The 27,491-nt window shown below is 35.6% G+C and overlaps 1 protein-coding gene across 2 annotated transcripts in view; it reads right to left on the bottom strand.

Moving 5' to 3' along the window:
• The window catches only part of LOC145673395 (uncharacterized), a 476,309-nt gene that overhangs the window by 331,493 nt on the left and 117,325 nt on the right, over positions 1-27,491 (bottom strand). For both annotated transcript variants that reach the window (XM_081743054.1, XM_081743055.1), the window contains exon 8: positions 7,156-7,278. In XM_081743054.1, coding sequence (XP_081599180.1) covers positions 7,156-7,278 — 123 coding nt within the window. The remainder of the gene's footprint in view (positions 1-7,155; positions 7,279-27,491) is intronic.

Raw genomic sequence — 27,491 nt, 5'->3', positions numbered from 1 at the left:
AAATATTAAATTTTGTTTCAAGCTAAGCAAAACATTTACACAAACGATGAAATGATGAAACATGTCTATAGTGATAAGTACTTATCTCGTACACCTGAGTTGGAGTGGTATACGCTATGCCGGGACGGTTGTGAGTCCATGGAAGACGACCCAAAAGCAAACAGATCGAGAAAAAACTCGTGATAAGTTGGTGGAACAAGTACATGTAATGATCGCCCACGAGGCGAATACGACTGTCATATGGATCGAAGGAATTAAATACATCGGAAGACATGATTTAATTTTGACAAAGGATTTAAAGAAATGGAACGTCTATGCTCGATTTTTCCGGATACCTTAAATGACTACCAAAAATTGCTCGCTTTGAACATTGCAAGAACTTGATTTACACAGCCAGACGGAAAATAACATTCCTGAAATGGATTGTAACTGGTGATGAAACTTGGAACTTTAAGCATGACCCGCAAAAACGCCAAAGTGCTACGTAGAAATCCCCATTTCCGCGCAAGAGAAATAAAAATCCGTTTTCAAAAGTCTCCTGAGAAGACAATGCTGTTGTGCTTTCACGATTCCAAAGGTATTAGGGAATTCGTCCCATGACAACAAACTGTTAATGGTGAATATTATCTGGGTGTTAAGGAGCGTTTGCAGAAGCGAATCGGTCGCGTTACTTCCGAGTATCGATATCCAGGCAGTTGGTCTTTATTGCATATTGCATGACAATGCACTATGTCACACAATTCGTGACTTTCTGCCTACAAAAATAAATCTGTGTGGTTCCACATCCTCTGCGTTCGTCTGATTTATCGCCGCGTGACTATTTCCTATTCTCAAAATTAAAATTGGCCATGGAAAGAACATTTTATGAGAATGTTACACACGTCCAATCTGCTGTGGCGAGGGTCACTGAGGCGATGCCGGACATTAAAAACTCTATGGTTGCATTGGTTGAACGTGCCCAGCGGTGTATTGATGCGGAAGGATGATATGAATTCTGATTTGTATAGAAGAATGATTCGCCACAGTACTTCTTGGATTCTTCCAACACAATATTTAGTATTTTCTTTCAGTGTAAAGTGAGGTGAGGTTAATTGTAGGTGAGGCATGTAAGAAAGAAATAACTTTTAGTTTTCTTTGTTGCAGTGTTTGAAATACTTACGACTTTTGCAAAGAAGTAAGAAATTAAATTTCCTGGCACTACAATCCATGAAAGTCTATGCCCAGCCATATTGCTCATGTTAAAATGGGTGAGGAGTGGACAGGACATCGGTTTCTAGACTCCATTAATTCACCTTTGGGGATTGGAGTTTGGTACCTATTAATTAAGACAGCTCCGAATTTCCTCATGATGTTGGTTGAATTCAAAAAGTATTCAAACTGAGAATTTAATCAGGGATCTTTCACATCGAGGTAGAGCACACTAACAATTAGGCTAAACAGGAACTAAATATTATTAATAATAAAATTTGAATATTCACTTTCTTTCAAATGCTCTCTATGTGCACTCGCAAATGACAAATATTGATGCTCTGGAATTTGAGTGAACTGGGAGTCAGTCGAAAATTTAATATTCCAGAATGTGTCATGTAACATATCATTGGAAAAGATATTGAAACACTGTGTTTTGTTCAGAGCCCCGTTTACAAATTAGGAACCATTCTGTCAATTAGTGTATTTATTTATCTATTACAAATCTATATGTACGTCATATTCACTATTAATAACCTATCTAACCAATTGGTTTTCCACTTACTACTACCACCTTGGTTGCCGGGAGAGCACAGTCTGAAGTATCGTGGGTATGGTCGTTACGGCATTTGTTTCTAGTTTTGAATGTGGGTTATGCACTTTCTAGTTCGTTTGTCAACGTAGTTGCTTGACGATTACTAGCTGGTATTATTGAATCATAACTAACTATTATTGCTAGTGCCGTGCAGGTATGAGTAGTCTATCACTCCTCACGTTTGTTATGATAGTTTCAACTTGATATCTATTTTATTTTATGGAAGCTTAATACTACGACGACGACGATGTAGATGCGCAGGTCACAAATTCAAGTGTAGAGGTCCGAATCTTGCTTTAGTCCGTAATGTTATCTATTCTTTACGTTGCTTACCGTTAGACAAGAACATTAAATCTGTTGGAAAACATTCGTATTTCGTTAAAGTTCATCTCCACCGAAACACCTGTATTCTTGCATGTACCGCGCCGAAATTCAGTTCTTACCTTTTCATCACCTGTCGACGACAGAAAAAGAGATGTACCAATGGAAGGGCGGCAATCAATCATAGATTCATTACAGGGGAATCATCAGAAAATTAGGCAAGGGCAGCTAGATTTTACCTATCCTAAATTTCCATCGTTACTTTCACCCTTTTCATCCCCGTGAACAGTTTCACTGCCATGAGCATCATACGCGTATGTAGTGAACATCTTTCTTCTCTCTGGGGCCTTGAGCACCATAGATGATGCTATTCTTATATTCTTTATCGCCATGTGGCACAAGAGTGGTGCTCGTTTATAATTTTGGGATATGTTAGTAAAATTTAAAATAAAAATTCCTTTAATATAGTAGTTTTAGCGTTCAAATATATATATAAAAATACGGAAGTTATTGGCTTTTGAATATTGTCTCACTTTCTTGCTATTTATTTTATCCTCTGTATCATGGGCTTGTTTCAGGTCTCACAGAGCGGGCCTCGTCTCCAACGTCCTCGTGGACCTCTTTGAACCTCTTGTGCCACATGAATATCATTATAGGTGACATGGAATCTTCTTTATAGGCCTCTTGAATCATATGAAAAACCTATAAGAGTTTTCTTCAGTTTCGCACAGAACTTCAAGGCATAACGCTGCTCCAAATGCCGCTGCCGCTCAGGTTACGACTGGGGTAACACGCTCATGTGGACGATTAGCTGACATCCCCAACTGCAGCACCCTGTCAGTGGAATGGGTCTGTGCGCGCGCCTCTACTCAGGCAACACTCAGTCTTGAAACTTTGTGAACGCTCCTTGTATAAAAATACGAACTTCAGAATGTTCATTATTACAGAATTAATAAAGAAAGAGTATGTTGCTGTTTCCGTAACACAGCCTCAAAAAAGTCGATACAAGCCATTTAAAAAAAAAAAAAAAAAAAAAAACAGAAACGAAATAGGTGCTCGCACTGCTACAAGAAAATAGTAGCATCTTCAGGAAAATACTGCTCAGAGGAAGAGCAAGAATGTGTTTCCGAAGTGTTTTGCATGCAATGTGTTTTTGCATCCATCAAGTTTCTTTCACACTCATAGTAGCAAAGTGTGGCTTACCTTGGAAGAATATGTACTTTCATGGAAAACAATATTTTCTGTGAGTCCAGGGGAACATAAAAAAATACATGCTAGTACTTTTTTCTTTGTTTCCAGTGTCAAGAGATATAGTACAAGGGGAAGAACACCATTTGCAAATTTATAAGTGCCAACGTTTTTCAAAATAAATTTTTTGATATAATTTTTCTAACACTTCCTTACCAACTATATAAAAGCACTAACCATACCTTACCTAACTTAATCAGATTCTTGAGCATGATATATGGTATGTATCACAAATTACTAACCGAACCAGATACTTGAGCATCATATATGATACTCATTTTCACAAATTACTGGCAGAAGCCACGAGCATCATATATGATGCTAGATTCCAATTGGTACATTTTCGGCCAAAACAAAATATCGCAACAACAATGTGGCATAACTATCCATAATCGAATCAAAGGTAAGCAGAAATTGTATTGGCCTCGTGAGACCAGTATCCTCAAATCACCTTGGCAGTCAACCTACATCACAATCTGCTTCAAATATATATATGCGTTCTGTTTCATTTCTGAAGAAATTCAGGTCCGATTGCATTAACTTCTGCTCTATCAACTTTAGCTTACGAAATTCTGGGACGGCTCGTCAGTTCAGAATTCTACAACCTTTATGTTTGTTTTCGTTTTTCTGTGATTCTAGATCTGGCAAAAATGTAGCTGCACAGAAGTATCGGTTTCCAAGTATTATGACGGTTTCGTCTTGCCTCTCACATCGTCATGATCCTAGCTCGATACTACTGCAATATCTTAGTCCCTTCGGTTATTTTGTTAGCCAAATTATTTTCAGGAAGTTGGGACGTTTCGAAATATTTGTCACTTACACTATCTTCACACTTGAAACAACATCAAGTTGGATCATAAGGTTGTGTCTCCTCCTATTGACAACTCTGAGTATGTTGTCTCCGTCATGAACGAATTGCTCCCTTCCGGTTCTATTGTCCAGAGTATCGTTTGGAAAGAATATGTTCAACGAGTTCGGCAATTTGATCACTAGACAGACTTGCAGAAATATTCTATCACATAGCATACATTGCTACTTAAAATTCACGAGTGATCTCTCACGACTTCATGCTAGAGGGACCTCAAGGACGCACAAAGTGCTTCATTTGATTCATTCTCGGACACTTTCCTATCTCCGTTTTTCTTTCGTGTGATTATTTCTTCCTGAAACATCATTTGTTATATTGTGCCAATTTTGTAAACATATTCCAATTGAAAAACATTTTCCTAATATCAGTTTTTGTTTAATTATTTTATCTCAAGTTCTTTCTGATTTATAAGCAGTGAACAATTTACCTGAAACTTCATTTGTTAAATTTTGGCATTTTTGACAATGGTGATCCACGTTAAATAATACTCACAAAACTATTTTCTGTCACCAATGCAATGATAAATCAGAGAATAAAATTTGATAGTTGAAATTTTCACATAGCACCTTGGGAACCATCTTAGAGGTCCCTGAGGGTAAAGTTAAATTCTCCACTCAATGCAACCCCTGGCACTTTCCTATATGACTTTTTGATCGTTATTTAATATCCAGACATTTCTGATTCATAGGCGCTGGACAGTTACATCCACGCCCTGTATAAATGTCTTAACATATGGAATCACAAATGGCATATACTACATGAAAGCAGAATCAATTTTTGTATCACTGTACTGAATTAGGGAGAGTTTGAACTACGTTAGCTCCTGGCTTAAGCCACGGACTTACTTATCAACAACTTTATACGCTAATTATCTTATTTGGTGAACAAAGTTGCAATTCTATAGTATAATAGAGTCGATGCAACACTTGCAGCATGCAGGATTCACTCACCTTGGAGCCCTCTTTCTAGTGATTTTGTGGACACAGTTTCGCCACGGTCATCTGGTTTGTGTAATAGACTACAGTAGTTTTCGCGGTAGTCATCTCGAATGAATTCATTCTCCCAGCATTTTTCCACTATGCGTTTGTACGGAAAACCGTCATGAAAAATATTATGGCTTGGAATTAGATTTCCGGGCCTTAGGCAATTATTCCTGTTTTAGCCGATGAGGGATGACGTCAATCGGCGATCACACTACTCAGGGATTTTAGATGAAAGTGAGGGAAGGAAAGAAAAGGACGCTGTATGGGACTGTTATGTTAAATATCATCCTGGCACTTGCTTGCTGTGAATGAGGAAAACTTCACTTGGGATGTCTAGCGTGTAAAATCTGTTACATCTTTTCGACTGTGTCCCTACCTGGAATCGAACTCAGAACTGCTCGCACTAAATTTAAAGACCGTCATCGACTACGCTGGGCTGGGTCACTAGCATTAACGAGAACCATGATACACCCTTACTAGCACTGATTTAATGTCGGTGCCATAAACTTACACACCTCTAACAAAATACTATATACGGTGGCAAACGCGTTATTCTGTATATGGCGTTATTAATTTGGTCCCAGTAATTGAAGAATCTTCTCTATTCAAATTATTACAATCCTTAACTTTATATCTATCTTGATTTTAGAATCTAACCAATAAATTAATTTATAAAATTTCTGAAGTTTTGAACTAAAACCATGTATATGGTTAGCAGTTTATTTATCCTAGTGATCTGTTTTTTTTATAAGGCGTTCACTGCACGAGGAAAACAAGTACAGTTACCAAAATTGTGAGAAAAAGACACACATTTCTTTCGATACGTTTAAGTACACTAAAAAGTTAGCATTTTTTAATTATAACACTAAATTACAATATCTGTACAACAATATCTTAACTCTTTTTGCATGAATTATTTTTGGTCGTGTTGAAATTATCTTCGTCTTTCATGCTTTATAACTTACGTAGATAAATGTAAATAATATCCAATTATATGATATTTTGTGATTTTTCTTTTGGGGTATCAAGTAACAAGATAGATGTCATGGTTGTATTACACTAACGAAAACAGAGTTTACTGTCAATATCAGCAGAAACCATGTGATATGGAAGATTGTGAAATAGTTATTTTTTAATGTTAAGAGAACAAAGAAAGGTTTTGTGAAAAAAAATTACAAGTAACAAATGTGCACGTTTTGTGCTTTCTATATGCTTTTTGACGGTCTCTGACACTCTCTGTCCGACCTATGCCACTAGACGAAAACTGTGTGGTAGAAAGTTTAACTCCATTGGTGCCACATGGCCTCGGCGTGCGCTATTCGCTAATGTACACTTCTAAACATATCATTGTTATTGTTATTGTTTCACTATGATGCCAATTGGCATCAAAATGCATTTGAGGGTTAAGCCCTGAAAAAAGCTTCAGATAAAGATCTTACATGCGATATATGACCAACATGACAAAAAGTGACCATAGTCCAATGAATTGGGCAAATCTCGTACACGGTTTTCAACATGTACAGTAATGTCCAATATTATTGTCGCATGTCTATAAATATGCTGTTGTAGGAAAATAATTTGATAACGATTTCGCCCGGTATTTCTTATAATGTTAGTATGTGTATAATTGGTAAAGACATGTATGTGGCAAATTTCATGTCAAAAGAGCATCAAATAAGAACAATAAAACGAAAATAAAACTTCCTTGCCTATTTAGCAACATTTTTCTTTACTGATTTTAATTTTTGGAATTTATAATTCTTTTTCTATGAAATTTACAACAAATATACATTTCCCGATTATACACATAGTTCAGTATTAAAAGTACCCTGTAAACTCATTATTGCATTATATTATTACAAGAAGACAGTTATAGATATACAACAATCATTTTGGACATGAGCGTACCTTAGAATACTCCATCCAAAATTTAATATATTGTAACAACGTACCTCATTTTGGCACAGATTCTCATCGCTATTGTCCTCACAATCAGAAACTCCATTACAGAGATTGCCTTTAGGTACACACTTACCAGATGGACACTGGTAGTGATACGGGGGACAAGGTTGAAGCTGAAAAATACACAATATCAATGTAAGTAACATTTTTAGTGAATTTTTTCCTAAATAGTATATAATTTAATAGTAACATTTTTCTTAGTGAATGTTTACCTAAATAGTATATAAGGTAATAGTAACCTTTAAAATTAAAAAAAATGTGTTAAGGAGTTTGTGGAAAATTTTGAGTTAATATTGGAGTTGCTTTTACAAGAGAGAGATTATTTGCTACCCTTGATGTTTGGACAGTTATTGCTTATGGAGAGAGGTAATTCCAGTTTTAGAGAGAAATGCTCCTCTGTGGCATAGTTCCTTTTACGAATACTTCTAAATTCTGAACTACGAGTTGCACATCTCAGGAAACAGCAGATTTGAATGTTTGTTGATAATAATGTTTATAATATTGTCTAATAATACATCGAACACATATTAGTTGTGGTTTCAGAAATCAAACAACAAATTGTTGCTGATGCAAAAACGAAGATGCCAAGGTAGTAAAATACCCTTGCTCTTAATAATATGTGTTTCCAAGAGTTTAATATATTTCTTTTTCAAAAAAAGAAAAGTGATGTTCCCTTTTTTACACATCTTTCACAATACTTGTCTTCTCATAAATCTTACATTTATGTTCTGTGTAAAAAAAAGTCTTTCCATTTTAATTTCTTAAGTTACATTAGGCAATACCCGGAATACCTATTACTTCTCTATTCTTTGATGGACTAAAAAAATTACATATTTATAACATTCGAAACATTTTTGTAATATGTCACCATCAAATAAAACTTTCCTTCTTTACTAAATTTGAAAAGTGCAATTTAGAATTTTCTTTACATCCCTAACACAATAATTTGTTTCAGAATTTCATACATCTCAAAAAAGTAGATAAAAATATACAATTATTTTAATTTTGTGCTCAAAATACATCTCTAAACCACTGAAAATTCAATAATACTTAAGACTGGATACGTATGAGCGATAGTAACATTTTGAAAAAAAATGGGAATCAAAAAGCTTAGTAACCAGGTGATCTTCACACTTTATAATATATAGCATTAAATAAACTTTATTTCGATTCGTGGAAGCTAAGCTACAACATTAGCTATACAATTGTTCCTGTGCAAATCTATGGTCTTGAAATATTATAAAGCGCCATTTTTCAAATGCCAATTATATTCAGTCTCTCGCAAAATATGATACTAATTATAAAATTCAGCTTTTGTAAGAACATAAACGGAAGTAAGGTTCAGGAATACCTAAGGTAAATGCTCAAATGTAAACATCTAATGGGATAGCCAGTAAAATGTTTAATACCAAATTAAGTCGAAACAACGTAAAATTATTTGAAAATTTAACACATATACTGGTTATGGTATAGTATACTAGGTTGCATAAAATGAATCATTTTGCTTTCACTACCCCTCTTAAACGACAAATTTAATCGCTGCCCTGTGTCGATACATTGCTGATCGCACGGAATTTTGCACTAGGAATAGTATCACTTTACACGAAATGATGAATAACGAAAGAAAAACGGCAATTTTCTGGAAGAGATTGCTCCTACCTATTACCTAAGTATAGACACTCAGAAACAATGAAACGGTGCAAAAGACAGGCTTCAATCATCAGCAAAGGTGGTGTGAATCTCATCATTCGACCTTGTGTTTAATATATCCTTGCAGTACATATTCGGCCGCAAGTTGTGAATACACGGCTCCAGTTTATTTAAAATATCCAATACACTTCTCACCATTAGGCGAGTGTGACGTAAGAGAATTTCTCTACAGAAAGAAATTTGACCATACAACATATTATATATAAAAAGCACAGACTCCATCAATAACCACTAGAAGCTCGCGTTAGAAGTTCGTCATAAAGATATCGAACATCGCCTCACAGAGCGCCATATTTACGACAGGTTCGCAAGCACAAAACATACCTTGCACGGTACAGTCACCCACAACAATACTTCCCTTCTGATTGTTGTAATTCCATTACTTGGCAGCTTTTGAACGCCCGGACAGATGCAATCCAACAAACATCAAGCATTGCTATCGTTGTTTGCAATTGGTATATATGATCCAGCATTTTAATTCAAGTTATATTGTGAGGGAAATGATGCAAGAAATATTTAATCATTCTAATATGAATCGCTATGGTTTGGAGAGCGTTGCACAATAAACACCACATATTAATCACAATATTGTTCTGTGTGTAATGTATTATTTCATTATATACCATACTGTTTGAAGAAACATAAACACTACAAGAGGTTGAAAATGCTTGAAATTAAATGATAGTATCACTTCGAGAACAACTGGTGGAAAAAAGTTTTTAAATCATTGCCGCCATTTGCACCCTTCACCAATTCCACTCATTCCAACATATTTTTCCTCCCAACAAGAGAAGATCCTGCTTGTCAGTGTGAGTATGCACTGAAATTGAAGGGAAACACTTGAAGAAGTTTGAACCTGGCAGGTATTTGAAACCGTGTCTCCCGAAGAGAAGTTCAATTCACTAACCACTTAGCTACTAAATTTTATTATTCATGTGCATGACTTCATACAAATATACGATAGGCGGATTTACTCCGTATCTCGTACAATTCCGGGGCACCGACGGGCCAGAGTATCCTCTTGAGTGCACCGAATATACAGCGCGTTATTAGAACGATTAAGCACAAATATTCGTGTGCGTGTAGGGATGAGCTGATGAACAACTTCAAGTCATACCATATGTATCTACAACAGCAAATGAGAGGATTCGATATTACGCCATACATGAGTCCCGTGAACCTGAGGTTACCGCTGAACTATCCGTAGAAGATTCCCATCATAAATTAAAGATAAAATAAGCGATACAGATTTCGTGAAGTGTGGCTTGCAGGAGAGATAGCCAGTCCGGCGTATGTCTAAAATGTATTTAGGTACTAACGTAAGCCGTACAACAATCAGAAAATCAAATGGACTACCGATTGAAGAGACACTCGTAACTCGGAAAGAATCAACGGAGCCATTGAAGCCTAAAAGACTCTGAGTTATCATTTGCGGTGTAAAAATCGAGCACGTACAGGTCTGACATATCAGTCATGGTTATATGACTCGTAACCAGGGTGGAAAAAAATCATGATTTTTTTTCAAAAAAATCATTTTTGTTGATTTTTTTGATTTAAGTCGATTTTTTTTATTTAAATCAAATCTTTTTCTTCGTATAATACAAGTCGCGAACTGAAGAAAAAACACTAGGAATTAGTATTAAATGTTAATTATGTCATTTAAGTGAAAGTATTGGGTTTTAATTTTGAATTAATTCCTAATCGTTAACCTATTTAAATCCCAAACAATGTTTCTTAAGCATTAAGAAAAAAGTACAACAATATATATCAACATGACACTTTTCTTTTCACGAAAGTTACTGATATTTGGCAGGGGCATATTTTTAAACAATTGGAACTAGCTAGCGGTACGAAATACATATAAAGTACGTAAATTTCGCCTAAAATTAACTAACTCACTCTATGACCTATGGAACCCGGAGATTCAATGCCATGTTCACAATAGCTCTCCACTAACTTCTATCCTTAGTCAATTGGATCCAGTTTTTATTTTGTATTCCTATTTCTGCGAGATGCAACTTAATATTGTCCTCACATCTGCGCCTAGGCCTTCCTAATGGTCGTTTTCCGATTGGACTTCCAGTTAAAACTTTGAAAGCGTTCCTACTTTCTTCCATTCTCACTACATGTCCTGCCCACCTGAGCCTCCAAGATTTGATGACCCTAACAATATTTGGTGAATGGCATAAATTATGCAGTTCCTCATCATGAAGTTTTCGCCATTCCTCATTTCCGTTCCTTTTGGTTCCGAATATTCGTTTCAGGATTTTATTCTCAATTACTTTCAGTATGCGTTCTTCCCTCAGCGTAAGCGACCATGTTTCACAACCATACAGCACAACAGGCATAATTATCGTTTTATATATTTTAAAGCTTCAAATTCCTCGACACAATTCGCGACGATAAGAGATTTTGAACTGAATAATAACACGAATTCCCTGCAGGAATTCCAAAACAAAAAAATCGGATGATCCAGAAGAAGAAACACTTGTGATTGTTAGAAAATATGCTTTATGTGACGTGAAAAACAGTTCAAATGCGAGTTGTCCGTGCATTTAAGACATCTATACATAGCAGGCACGTTTTTATACTTTTCTGTTGGCTATTTTATTTCCTCTGACAATTTTTCCTGCACAGGCGCGGCAAATTTTCTGCGATCACATCGCAGATCGCGGCATGTTCTGCAATGGGGTCAAGTATCCACTTTATCAAAAGTATTATTCGATATTTTAACGCATCCAAAATATGTCGTATTACGATCCCGAGGAACTTCTATGTATTTAGTACATAAATTTCGCCCAAAATTTTAAAATCTATTTTTTTTTGTTTTGTTTCGGAGAGGGGATTGGACCCCTCTAAATACACCCCTAGTATCTGGAAACAAATAAATAGACGTGGACACAAAAGAATTTTCATCTTAAATGTGCATGTGATTTCACCGTTGGAATACAGGGTTTTCATAAAGTCTGGACGGATTTAATTTGCTTATAATTTTCATAAAAATGCTCATAATGAAATCAAATAAAGTGCAAACGGTAGCGGAAGGATTAAATTTTTAGTTGGCAACACTGTTAGATAAGCGGCAACTCTGAACACGTTGAGAGAGGGAGAGGGAGGGCAAGGGTCAGTGGACCGTTCTTTTTTTGAAGAGGAGACCGTGAATGGAGATTCGTACCTGGATATGTTGCAGAAATACCTCATTCCGGAACTGGAGGCACGTGGAATCCAGGACGACATCGTGTTCCAACAGGACGGGGCACCCCCTCACTATGCAATCAAGGTGAGACAGTTCCTTGACGAGAAATTCCCTAACCGATGGATTGGGCGTGGTGGCCCGACCGCTTGGCCGCCAAGATCACCCGACCTTACCCCCTGCGACTTCTGGCTTTGGGGTCATGTGAAAACGGAAGTTTATGCAAAGAAGCCAAGTGGTTTGGAGAAAATCACTTAAAGGACAAAATCAGGGCGTCTGTGGCTGGCATTTCGGATCAAACACGGCGGAACGCTGTGAGTGGATTCCAGCGCCGCCTACGCGAATGTGTGGACGTAAATGGCGCCCAGTTGAAGGTGTGGCGGTGAATGAACTGAGCTGGTGCAGATTACAGGTAAAAATTTAATCCTTCCGCTACCGTTTGCACTTTACTTGATTTCAATATGAGCATTTTTATGTAAATTATAAGCGAATTAAATCCGTCCATACTTTATGAAAACCCTGTAGATATTTTAAAACCCTATGTTACAAAGAGAAGAAAGCAGGGTTCACCCGTAACCCGTTCAAACGGGATTTTCCCTGGTCGTTCCCTACATGATACTCGTTTTCATACTGTGCTTACATACATTTGAGTCTAATTGTATTATAATTATTATCTTCCATAATCGAAATAACAGAAGAGAAACGGGATTTTATTTACTTTCACTTTAAATTAATTCATTTCGGAATTTTATTTAAATCAACGATTTTTATTAAAAAAATCAAGTGATTTAAATCTTGATTAAAATCGTGATTTAAATCAGACTGATTTAAATCAATCCACCCTGCTCGTAACCATCCTATGGAACGATGAAGATAAAGAGCTTCACCCGGGATGCAAAACGAATCCAAAGTAAATATTTCACACGAATAAGGATTCGAACCGTTTTGCTTATAATTCGGTTGGAGGGTAATCTCGAGTCCGGATACAAATTTTGATACTATTATACATAAATATTGATCAATTCAATATGGTGAAGCAAATGGCATGGGGTACTTTTGGAGCCCAGAATTGAGATCGGGCAAACGGAAACCATTAGGCTCTAATAGTTGAGTTTTCTACATTATAATGGAACAAAGAGCATAACGTTGCAGCACGGCGATCCACGTCCATGATCCACTAGAGTGATCGTGACATCATCGGTATATGCAAATAAATTCAGCAAATATATATATGCAGAGGATTGCATGGTAGACAACATTCGTACTAAGGAGTCGATTGCCAAATCAAAAGGAGTGGCCGACAAACTGCAGCAATGCCGTAATCAATGCTTTAGTGGAATAATGGGGGACATGTGACTGATAATCTGGATTCTGAAATTTGGTGCGGAATACAAACTAGTAATGACTTCCAGAAAAGCTAAAGGAAACCGCCAAGCTTCTAGAATCTGTAACAGGACACCATGATCAAAATTTTCAAACGCAACCTCCAAATCTACAGCTACGGTCCCTCCAGCACATGTCAGAATTGAAAATAAGCAAAAAATCTCGCCAAGAGCAAAGTGTGTACGTAATGTTATGTATCTCATAGAGTGCAGCATGAAATGGACTAATGTATTGACGGATAATGGTCTTATTTGTGCGGTAAGGACTTTCATTAACAACTTAAGGTCAACAAGCATGAGCCTATAGTCTGAACGATGCATACGGAATTGGATTTCAGAAGGAGAACAAATTTTACGTATTATGACAAAAAGCTTCGATAGATAAAAAGGCATTGCATAAGGAGTTAAAGTAGGGACAGTTGATACCAATACTGTTTTTTGAATTGTAGGTTTTAACCATCTTCTCCAGGAGCGCTACGACCCTGCGCCCACATAAGAACCAAAAAAATTTCAGGAGCTCCAATAGGTTTTAATAAGGTCTGAGGATTTTGGTCGGTGAGTTGGTGTAATAAAATGGAGAGAAACTCTTGTTTCAAAATCAAATCAACATGATAAATAGAGGTGGTCTCTTCCGGAAAGCGATGATAAAAGTTGTCCAACAAGTAAACTTGTGGAGATATAGGAGAGTAAATCACTTTTAGTCTGTGTTTGATACTGTTAACATGAGTGAGATTAGTAAGTCAAGAAGAATCAACCCGAAACTCAGAGTGCTCGCTACATAAATTCGTGTAAATGGTGATCATCCTCAACGTGATAGGACCACACCATGGAAAGATGCTTTGAATTTTAGGTTGACAATGTCAAATTTCACCAGGAATCCACAGTGAAATAATAATAATGCACAAAACATCAGTAGTAGAAACGAATATAGAACCATGCCAGTATCTTATCGCGGGAAATGGTTTCGTTATTAATCTTCCGGTAGGAACTGCGCACGAGGGTGGTTGCATAGAAGGCAATTTGAAAGTTACTTCAACTGTCATACGAAAACTTCAACTCCAGAGTGATGACATATATCACCATAGGGCAAAGAGGTTTGTGCAGTCGACTCTTAGTTGTTACAGTACAGTGAGTGATAACATGCAGTGAAATAGACACAAATAAAGTGTCTTTTAATTTCATTACACGCACAAGCTCCGACAACGTGAGGCATGGCGAGGAAGGCATAAGTACATTCCGAGGATCTACAATAGCATTAAAATCGCCTGCAATTATCCTATGAGTAACACTCAGATGAAGTAAGTAAGGAATTGTTGCACACAACTCCTCCCTCTCCCATTCACTGAGAAACTCTGAATGGATATAGAATGTTATGGAGCAAATGTCCTGAATGTAGGTCAAGCTAATCCTACATTATCTATGTTGCTAATGTTTACAGAACGGATCTCTGATGTGCAGTGTAGTACTTCATGGATCTCTACCATTATTTTCAGACTGCAAAACAGAACCATATGTGTAAATGAGTAATACAACTTAAAATAATGATGAACATGTATTTTGTATCATTCTTAATATGTATGAGTATATATTCGTAAAGCAAATTTCTGTTCTGTTATTCTAAAGTGTTTGCCAATTCTCAGGCTGAAACCGGATAGGGAACCCGGATCATACCTTACATGATAATGATCTTGACAAAATCAGGATATTCAGTACATGAGTACAGCTAACCTTGTTGTACCCACAGTCTATCAGAGTACGTTGTAAAATGCTTGATTTATGTATCTGATCACAAACTGCTAGTAAGAACCGCTATGCACTGCTTGTTCTTAATTACTCATTGTTATTGACAATCGATGTCTCTCCAAAACTATAGCTTCAACCACGGGTGACTGCGACGAAATAGACTGGAGTATTTATACAAAACAAAGATGCTTTCACTGCGACTCCCAAAATTCGGCCAAATCATTACACGTGTGTATGAGATTTCTCTGAAGAATGTTAGTTAACCAGCACCTGTTAAAGATAACCATTATGTCAAGAGTCTGAAGTCAGTATAACTTACATAACGCTGGCTGTTTTGTTAACACCAAAACATAAATTTACAAAATGCTTACATTAACAGAAAACCTATCAAACAATTAATATTATTAGTAATATTCACAGAATGTACTTTAAGAAAACTGAAATGCCAGCACCAAAACAAAAATAATCTTTGATAATTTTCCAGAACAGAAATATGACATACACAATATTTCTAATAATGAGATTAAACCGTCAAGACACGTTGACATTATCGACATTACTGTATTGTTTCATAAGCGCGTAAGCCTGATGGATGGCTTTCGATTCCTGGATTGGGAACTCCGCGCTCCTTGTGGGCAACGTGGAGGCATTGATGGAAAGGAGGAGGCTGGGGATAACTATATCGTGAAACGAATTATTTACTCCTGTTAGCCTGGTTAGAATAGCCCACCAGCCAGCTGAAGCCGACATAAGAGACTTCAGGGCTAAGGAAATTATGCATAAATAATAAAAATAAACCATACCTTGTGTAAAACAATGGTTACAAAAAAGGATGTGAAAAAAGAAAGAAATATATAAAGCGTGTAATATAAAAAATGTTCTTGGCGAAGGATTTCTGTAGCAAATAAAGCCGACTGGATTAGCCATATACCGACCAGGTGGAAACACGGCGCTAGTGTAGCTTGCCCGAAGCGTCCCCCAACTCCCTCATCCCAGTCTTCCTTGTGGTTTCCCCTCCTTTCCTCCCCCTCATCTGTTCTGCGTCAGACCTTCTCCTTCCACTTCCCACCACTGCTTCCTTGACCTTGAACAGGTCTATATAAGGAGTCGGAAACGGCCTTGATGAATTCCGCTCATCACTTCTTCATCGATTTCCAAAACGAACAGACGTGCTCGAAGTAGCCTCCGATACAAGTTGGGTATGTGTGGACTTAGCCTCTGCGCTGAGTTTTTCTGTAACATGTAGGTTTCGAACTTAGAATCGGCGGACGGCCTCGCCCTTCACATAGCCTGGGTCAGACAGACTACTATGTCCCTTTGGTCTAGTTTGAATCGCTTTGGCCTCTTTCTACTTGTTTTCTGTTTCTTCTCTCTTTTATGATTTTCACTCTTTTTCAAGATTTTGAACAACAAATTAGAGGAATAGTTGACGCGTGGACATATTATGAAACTTAGTCGTTTGGAACAGTCGAACAGTAACTGATAGACTTTAACGCTGTTAGACTAAGTAATCATGACACTTGTAAGACTAGTGTTTATCCTCTTACGTTTTATCTCTTGTACTCGTTCTGTAATCTTTCCTATTTTGTTGAGTTGAGTTGATTTTAGTTTAGCGTTTCTTTCAGCAGCGAGGCTATATGAGACGTGGACCTACTGATTAACGTGGAATCCGAACCACATGAGCTCCCGCCGGGAGTCGAACCCGGGTCTTCCACACCAAAGCTTTCCTATTTTGTAATAAACTCTACTATTCCGAAATTTCTCTCTTCGTTGACTTTTTCTACAGTAGAATAGATACTGGGTAAAATCCAGGTACAGAGAACAAATATCTGAGCTACGACTTCGATATTTTTTCTCTTTCAGCCTCACTATATACCAGCGAATCTATGAGGATAGGATTATCCGAGATCAAATACGGGATGTTAACTAATTACAGTTTCGTCTGGCTGGGCGAAAAGAGAAAGACGATCCTTAACTCCGTACAAGGCATGGTTCTTGATGAAAATTGTCTTAAGCGGAATAGTGTCTGCTCACGCTGTGCCGCGAACACCCACTGTGTGGTTTATATCACACATCTTAGTTACGGTGGAGGCTCCGAAATGCCTCGGTGGACCGCTAGACCACACTACCGCTAACCACAAGTACCCGTAACGGTCGATGGAATTTCGCCGGGCATGAGCTGTGACGTCTACCACTAACCACCCCATATACATGTAACAGTGGTGGAGTTTCGCCGGGCATGAACGGTGAGCTCTACCGTTAACCCCCTGAAACCGTAACAGTATTTTATACTAATGTTTTATCCTCTAACTACTATATTATTATAGTCTTTGAAAGTTAGTTGTGTGGGGGTTACTACAATTCTGAATATTTTGATGATATATAGACGTTAATTCGTTAAGACAGGAACTTAATGCGGGTTGGAACATGTAAGGGAGGGGTGTAATAATGGCAATACATTCAGATCAAAATGTTCAGTCTATTAATTCGTATGATGCAGGGTTTGATTATATTCTAATCAAACTTATAAAGAAATCTTTAGCTGTATATATTTCTGATTTGAATATATATGTATATATATTGCCACAATAACTTGTATCACTTCATTAAATAATTGACCAGTGGGAAGCTCTATACTCTGTATTGAGGATTTCAATCTCCTCGAAATTAAAAAAAACTATGTTTGATTTCACTCACTCCTCAACTAAGTAGAAAAGCCTCCTCAATTTAATGTCACTGTTTAAATTGATTATGCATTATAATATACAAATTACAAATTACCGTACATTAGGCCTAGTACCTTAACTAGGCGAAATTGAAGTAAACTGGGAATATTCACCACGGTCCCTATCGACGATCACTTGTCCTCCTTAGTCATCTCGCTTTTAGTTAAACGTTTTCCGAAACGAAAAGTAAACAATAGATAATCTCGTTTTAATTTCAGCAAAGCAGATTATTACAAACTGTATCTAGAACTTTCAAAAGTAAAATGTAATTGCCTTTCATACTTCAACGGCATAAATAATGCTGTAAAAACGTTTTATAATTTCATTGGTGACACATTTAAGCAATGCATTTCAACTAAAAAGAATCACAACCATAAAACCTTTTCCGTCCGCTTTAACTCAGAAATAATTCGAAAAATTACAGAGAAATCGTACAATCACATAAAGTGAAAGAATGCAATAAATAATAATTTATATTACCGCGAAAAATTCTGTGATTTGAGGGGGGAGGTGAAGTCCAAAATTGCAGCAGCATATAAAGTGTTTGTTCTTAACTCTGATAATTGCATAGCAGATAATCTAAGAAAAAACTTTTTGAATTTTATTAAAAATAAAACAAGTTATTTGACGAATAGTCCCCTTATGTATAATGGAGAAAGTCTACACTCAAACAGGGATATTGCGAAGATTTTGCAAGGTAATTTTAAGTCTGTTTACAATTATGTGCTGAACTTGTGAGTTATAACGCTGAAGCTTTTATGTCGTACGAATCTACAGATATGCCACTCGACACTGTCCAAATTACCGAAACAACAATGCCTGGAATAAAAAAAAATGTCAATAAAAAGTTGAAATCTCGGACAGCAGGTGGCCCAAATGGTGTCTCACCCAATATAAAGAAAGGGTGACTTCATAAAATATCCTATACATACTATTTTAGACGTATCTCTACAATACAATGTTTTTCCAGGTCGGTGGAAAGATAGTTTCATATGTCCTATCCCAAAATCTAGCAATACTAGAAATTTAGAAAGTTTCAGACTAACTTTCAGGCTATTCTATCTTCAATCGGAAAACTCTATAATATACAAGCGCTTGCTTGGTCGCGTTGGTACTAAAATATCTGTATGCCAACACGGATTTCTCAAGGTTAGATCCTCCACAACTAATTTGGCAATTACAAAAAAAAAAAAAAAAAAAAAAAGGCTTCGGAACTTGACAAAGGAGGGCAGTTAGATGTAAACTATAAGATTTTCAGAAGGCGTTTGATTTAGTTAACCATGACATCTTACCTGAAAAAACTAGCTCTTATGAATTCACATAGATTACTCTTTCCAGATGAGTTAAAATTACATACTCAAATTGAATCACTTCAAGACTGTAAAAATCCTTCAAGCAGATTTGGAGAATGTAAAACCTTGGTGCTACGTGAATAAATTCAGACTTAACATAACTAAATGCAAAAATATCACATTTACTATAAAAGAAGAATATACAAATTATGATTATATTTTTGATGGGATAAATCTTTGTAGCCCGCTAACTATTCAAGATCTTGGTGTCATCTTTGATCCAAAATTGATTTAGATTGCCAAGCATAGCCAACGCATATAAGGATCTTGACTTTGTTTATAGTGTAAGTAAAGGCTTTTGTAGCCACATGACAATTTTGAAATTATATTATTCGCCTATATAAGACTCCAACTAAAATACGCTTCCGTTATTTGGACTCTCCATAATTCAAAATATACCCAAATAATTGAAAGAGCAAGTGCAGTACAGTGCACGTTTTTGAAACTATTGATGTTATAGACAACAGGATGATACCTTACATACATACCATACTTAGAATTAGCAAGTAACTTCCATATACAGACATTGAAGCAACGTAGGTTTGTTCATGACTTAGTTGTTCTCTATAAAATAATGAATAATAAAATTGATTACATAAAACTAACTTAATATATTTCTGCAATTTCCAACGTCAAAAACGTGGTTGAACAATAGTAGTATCCTGTACTGTAAGAAATCACGTCCTGACATTCTATATATATTCCTTTTATGGAAAGTGATCTCCTACTACAGTAATATTGAAGAAAAGTGCGAAGTTATAAATGCATTCACTATGTCTGAAACAGTGTTTAAGAATAAAATTTGTAATCTGATAAGCTAAATTAGTTAGTGAAATAGTGAAAGTTTCTCTATTTTCCTCTCTGAAAAATAATGTCGTTTACCATATATGTAAACAAACACTGCAAATGGGCAGAATGTCTGTTGTGTTATTACAATAAATAAATAAATAAATAAATAAATAAACAATAACAACCAAAGAATATCCGCGACTGCCACAACTTTAATAGGAGTCAATCAATAATAAAACAAGAAAAAACTTAATTTTTCCGTGTCACAGATTGCTGTAAAATTATTGTTGAAATACACAAATTTACACTCGATCACTCTATACATGTGAGTCACAGATTCACGTATATTTACATTCCCTATAACGACGAAAAATATAGATAATAAGTTCAATTGTGAAGCTTTTTCACGCACTTTCGATCCATTTATAGCCGTAAGCATATGCATGTGTTACATGTAATATATTTCATTGTAATTTCTTCAATTATAGTTATAATTGTTTTATATAGTTTTATATAAGTTCTACAAGTTTAAGTTTCATAAGAAATAGAGAAAATGAAAAACAAAAGAATATATGATCACTACACCACATTGTTTTATGTTTTCTAGATCTACCAATGACATTTGCTTGCGCATGTATTAGTAGATGGAAAAATCGTATGTTTTCCTACTTCTATTTGAATATTTATTATCTTTTACAACATCTCCATGGCTCAATGGTTGAGACAGGATGAAAGTGCCAGCCTTCTGTATTGAGAATTTCCATCAAACTCCGATACCAGCTTCTGTAGTAGTGATGAAGACGACTATCCGCCCAACAGTGAGAGTTATCCCACTTCTGGGGAAGATTTTCTTTATTAACATGAAGATGACAGCAATCCTAATCTCTGAAGTGAGTGATTCCCAGATCGATCAAGGACACGAAGAAGTGCATACCCTATCGTCTTACGCAGCTGCCATGCCAGAAGGTGAGGTACAAAGATAAGGCCGCAGGGAAAAGTCTGTTATTCAAATACCTAGATCATTCGTTATTGCTGAGTACATCCGATTAAGGGGGGCGTAATTCTAATGTACAGAATAATTACGCATTATTCGTATGGATTCTGAGACAAAAAGTTATACCTGAGAGTTTGTTTCAGCTCCTCAACATGTGCATCATTAATGCCTGGATATTTTATAGTGAAGTATTAATGTTCCGTTACTTCAATTCAAAGTAGCTATTATTTCGCCACTCATATACTTTGGAACGAACAATGATAAGAAACGAGGGCGCCTATGAATTGAGGACGAAGCTCAACTAATGAAGGACAAGATCTTCAAAGCACCAAATCAACTCTAATACGATGGTATAAATCATTGTCCACCAAAAGTGAGGGTCAAGCAGGCTCAAAGATGCCATGACCAATTGTGCCGCAAGAAAGCCAGGTACATTTGCAAGAAATGTAGTGAACCTGTGTGTCCAGATTGCATGAAGAGCATTCACACGGAACAGTGAAGAAAAGCTATGCAAGACTATCGGTTATGTAGTAGTCTTGTTTTCCTTTTCAGCAAAGTCACTTTTCTTTACAAAAATATTGCGTTCTGTATCAACGTTAAGAAGCAAAGTTTTTCTTAAATGTAATACTCCTAGTAAATGTATTCTTTGCCAATGAAAATAACTTTACTGTATTATCATTTATTATTTATGAGGTCACATCATAAGTATGTCATCCTCTTCACCCCATGAAGGAAATATCAAACCATAATGGACTCATTTTGTTCGGGGACCATCGGATCTAAGACTTTCCGTCGAACAGAACACCACATCATCTCTTAAGAGGAACATTGAACATTATTTCAGTTTGTTCCAGTGATTAAAATACTCCTTAATTGCACGTTGGCAACAAGTGAGTCGAGATCCCTGGGCTCCACTAGGACTCTCAGAGAACAAAACTAATATTTTTCTGACTTATACGTTTTACTATTAGCCTGAGTACAAAATTCCGAATGTTTCTTTACACCTAGAACATAGTAGCTTGCAAGAAGAAGTTAAACCACTGACTAACTAGTTTGGCTTGTCTTGGGAACAAGGTAGTTAAAACAATATTTAAAATATCAGAGGGCACTCCTGGTTCGTAAAGTTAATTCAATAAGGTTATTTACGAGTAATCTGCTACTTTCTCCCGCTAAATTTTAGAAACAATCATTCTTAAAAAATATTCAATCACGTTTCAACAAATTTACCGAATTTTAAATATGGTATTATACCCAACGGATTAATTATTTTAAATTTTCTAACTATGAACTAAAAATATTAGTGATTCTTTAAATAAAAAATAAGAAGTAGACGTTCTATATACTAATATAATACTAGCTTCTCAGCTAGTTGATAATGGTGTACTAGTTAGAAATGAGAATTTTTGGTATGTCGCAAGTGTTAATCAAATAGCTTAATTCATATTTAAACCTTATTTAGTCGCGCACGGAATTTTGTTATGCATTTTCATATTTTTTAAATGTATTTTTTTTTTAATTTCAATCATAACCTTTGAATTTTTGTCTAGCTGGCTTTTAAATTTCCACTATCATAATCAATACAGATTTCAATTCTTTCTGAAACGAATAGTAAGTATTTTTTATTTTCTTTTGAGTGGCGTATTTTGCTGAGAAAAAATTCACGCGCGAGAGAATAAGTTACCTCTTTTGTCCTAAAATAAACTTCTTTGGTTTATTTGAGTTTCTTCTTATGCCGAAAACAATTAAGCAATTCGGTGATTGCAAGACGTTTCACAGAGAAGCACGGTCACCACCTTTACAAGAATATATTCTAGTCGAATTTCTCTTGTCAGAAATTGAACTCGTAACTGGTTTATGTGTTCATTGTAAGCTTTTAATATATGTATGCAAGGCGAAAACCTCTATCTTCTGAAAATGCAAGATCATGAAGTGCTGTGGAAGAGATTAGAAATATGCTGTTGGAATTTTCGAGTGTAAGCGACCAATTTTAAGTCCTCAATTTAGAATATAACAGTGAATAAGAGAATATTAAAGACAGGAACCATATTTCCGCCAGCGAAGACACATTAGGTGAAGGTGACATATTGGTAACAAGTAGATCATATACAACCACCCTCAAATACTACGGTACGGGCACCATACCTACCAGGGAAGGGCAATGTCTTAAAATGGTTCCACATGCTTCACTCCAAGTTATGAAAATTAGTGAGAATCTTTCTTCCCGATTGTCCAGAGTCAAAAAACATGCAAAAAAGTAATAATAATAATAATAATAATAATAATAATAATAATAATAATAATAATAATAATAATAATAATAATAAACCGGTACAATGTTAAAGTTTATTCTTTAGTACTATTATTCTGGAGATAATCATTGAATTTATAAATCACTAAATTGGAACATATAGGGACGTTTATAGTAGAGAAAGAGATTTAAAATACTAATATAGGAGACGCAAAGGCTTGGTGTGCCTCTTATAAATTGAAGAAGTACTGAAACCAATCCATCAAAATCTGAATGATCTCTACGCCATGGATGGTCTGGAATTGAACTGTTCGTAGCAGCAATATATTTTAGAAGGCTGAGATTGCAATTATAAGCTGTTCGTTCCTATGACAAAGTTTCAAGGACGAGAAAAGAAAGATTGACCACTTTGTGCTCCTTCGACATATGTTTCAGGAGTTTACCTCGCACTGCAGAAATTACTATTCCGTCGGGAAATATACGAGAAATTATGAAAAGCTCGAACTCTTCCGTATATGATGCAGTTTCCGAGATTACCTGCATTCTAAAGTAGCTAAATATGTCATATGCTCTCAACATAAAACGTGGGGCACCAACCCGATGGACCAATTTAAACGGACAATAGTCTTCACCATTAGGCTGGCAGAACCTATAATTCAAATTGACAGAAACGTCACTACTAACAACTGGTTCAGTTCCATACCACTGGCTGTCGAACCACAAAAACATCATGGATTGTTACTAGCAGCCAATCTGTTGAAGAATAAAGGAGAAACACCTTAATACTTATGGAGGCTATATATTCGATACCTAGGAGAACTAGTAGATGGCCGTTATCTGTCTTCTTTGCTTTCATGAATATTAGCAGTATAAACATCTACATAGTTTTACATTTCAACATTCAGAGTAACATGGAGAGGGAATATTTTCAGAAAACTTTACACAAAAAGTATTTTCTTGGACCACACAGTGGAAAGAGTGTATCTGCAATAGTTGCCGAGAGATTAACTTCAAGTACACGAAAGTATTTAAGAATACCAGACGAGACCATAATTTTGTCCGATGCAGGTTGAAATTCAGGACATTGTGCCTTCTGTATGAGGGAGAAAAGATGAGAAGACTAACAAAATTTCGTGTGCGCATAAATAAAGGAAGTGTCACGTCTGGAACAGAATGCTATCATCAAAGTGGCAAATTGTTCTAGTTATATGGCAGAAAATGTTTTCATTAGTTGACTAATTACGTGCGACGTATTATTATATTATTTTACATAATCAATGTTACAAAATCAATTTAGACATGAATTAAAACAAATATTTTAACCAAAAATTAAATATGATTGGAAAGCCAATAATTGTTACATCAGTTTTACTATTTAATCATTTTCCGGAACAAAGATCATCATGAAACCGATTATGTATTTTTTCATGTCGCTAATTATGTAAGGTTTCCATTATAATACTGCGTTTTTTGAAAGAATTGATATTATTAAATATAGAAAGGAAGAATCTAATCTGAAGTACAACAACGATAGAATTTAGGACCTTTGCTCTTTCTTATAATTACCTGAAATTATATTTACCTGAAATGTTGAAATATACTTCATGTTTAAATATATGTGGATAACATCAAAATTATGGAGAATTCCACACAATATATGATTGAAATAAATTATTTTAGGATATCACTGGATATTAATGTTCTCAATGGATGTTGTAGGAGAAATAAATCCCATGTTAATGTTATTTAGTGTTATGAAATGACTTATTTTTTTTAAAAAAAATACTGTGTTTAAATATACCGTAGAAAATCAGATCATACAAGACAGGAAATCGTAAGGGATGGAGGAGTATTGTTTGGTATAAATTAGAAATTTATACACCATATGACTACGAAATTTTAAAACTTTTTTAATAATAGTTCGAGCGACCATTTTAAAAACGAAGAAACTATATTATCGTTAATTAATGTCTGTCTACAATTTAAATTGAAAGTATGTATTTATAGTATGGGATCCTTCTTATCAGCATCGAAAACAAGAGACACAGGAAGTATAAAAGCTAGTTAAAATATATTACTTATGGTTAGTTAAAATATATTAAGTACTATATATGTAATATATTACTTATATTACATGATATTCAAACGTGTTAAGTTTCTTATGATATACTTCTCAAATGATTTAATTTATTATCACATTAAAAAAGAGGCTCATTGAGCGACTGTTAAAATAAAATAATACCGTGTCTCATACTGTGTGTCTAAAAAATTATTCATTACAATAAATGAGACATGTTCTTATTAAACACATTACTTTTTATTGTTTTGGATAAAGTTAAGATTTACACATGTATCTTATATATCCGATAATAGAATAAATGTAAACAAACATTCTCTACTGAATAAATTATATGATTCAGGTCCTGGAATAGGTTGTGTGGGATTTATATGTTTGAGTTTTAATTTGAGATCTTAGGCGAAAGAGTTTTCAGTTGCTAATTGATAAGTTGCAGAATGCTTTTGAAAGCAATAAGCAATATAATGACAATCTCATATTACGAATAATAATTATGCGTTTAGTGCTGCACATCCTTTAATAATTATGCATACTACTTTGAAATTCCCTAGGGTGTTACGTGTAATATTAATATGCGTATATGAATGTCTGTATTCCTGATTAGCATTTATACGAATTTCACTCGAACAGGATATGAACCTTATAAAAGAAAAGCACGATTATTTACTCATATTCCAGATATTGTGTTGTAGATCCATAAGTAGCATAACACGAAATCCCATAGTTTTAAAGACTACTCCAAATTAGAGACGAATCTACCCCCTGTCTACGTACTAATAACATAAGAGTACTGTAATTATGGAAACGTGAAAAAAACTGAAAGTGCTCCTGTGCAAGATCGTTAGGAAAAGCTCCAGGTCCTAAGATAGGACAAAAATGTAATCGAACTATAGAGACATCGAAATATTAATTCTACATCCATGTTGGGGGTCATTACCAAAACGTAAAAGTTCTAAGCTACGGTGTGGTATTTAGTTGAAGCGTATCACGTACAAACTATATGGTCTATTCGCACAACTGTCACGTATTTCGTTGTGATCTACATACATATTAAATATGGTACGTCCAGCGTGCAAGAGAATCAAGTCTAGACTTGGTCATTTTGCAGTTATTTTATCATTAACGTCTCTATCTAAAGTCACTTTTAGAGCGTAGTAGATTAATAGATTCATTAATCGTTGTAATGTAAAGAAAGTGTAACTTTGTGATGTACTCAAATATACTGTACAAACATGATGTATGTCTTTTTGACAAGTTTGATAATATAACTTGGCTCCATTGTGCCTTGAACTCTGCATGCAAAATTTTGTTTCTAACCATAATAATTTCAAAATGTACCAAATTTAAGTCAGTACACACCCATTCTACAAATATGATCATGAGGTTGAGAATGAGTTGCGAAGCATCATAGAAATATTCCCAAAAATATAAGAATCCCGGCAGGTTACATAGGAAGGTATAGCATAAAATCCCAAATCCATTGCCAATGTCTCCTGTAGATTAGATTGAGAATTTATCAAAGTAAAATATTCTTGATTAATTTTCCATAGCACTATGATCTCCAAGATACATATTCCCAATAGCGAACAGGCTATCTTACGCAGGGAGCCAAGATAGAATATCCCTAGTTTTGGGTCAGTACCGAATTTTAATTCGTGCTTGTCTTACACGTCTATGTACGCGTTCTACACGCCAATGTTACTTTTGTTCAAGGTCGTTTTATGTTCAAAGTTCGCAGTATTATTGGCATCTACCTTGAGTTTGTTGATTACCTATATGATATGTGGACCTATAGTTTAAGATTGAATCTGAACTACCATAACAATTTCAAATTTGCAGGAGTTCGCACATGGGATCGAATCCGAGAATATTGCAACAAAACCCCGCTCAAATAATCTATGTGTCTCCCAAAGAACATCTAGGTGTCGTGGCTATTGCTACGGTGTTGTAATTCTACACATAACATCAGGATTCATCAGAGACGGGAATATGGTTCAGCTCGTCTAGCCATCTGCTTGTTTGTACTGGCTTTCGAGCCATAACAGTCAATGATTTCAATGAGGATCTCAGCAACGAGAATCACAAAAATATAACCCAACGTGTCAGACAACC

The sequence above is a fragment of the Thermobia domestica genome, chromosome 16 (genome assembly GCF_964235325.1).
Source record: "Thermobia domestica chromosome 16, izTheDome1.hap1.1, whole genome shotgun sequence".
NCBI lineage: Eukaryota > Metazoa > Arthropoda > Insecta > Zygentoma > Lepismatidae > Thermobia > Thermobia domestica.
This window is presented reverse-complemented; position numbering and strand designations above follow the sequence as displayed.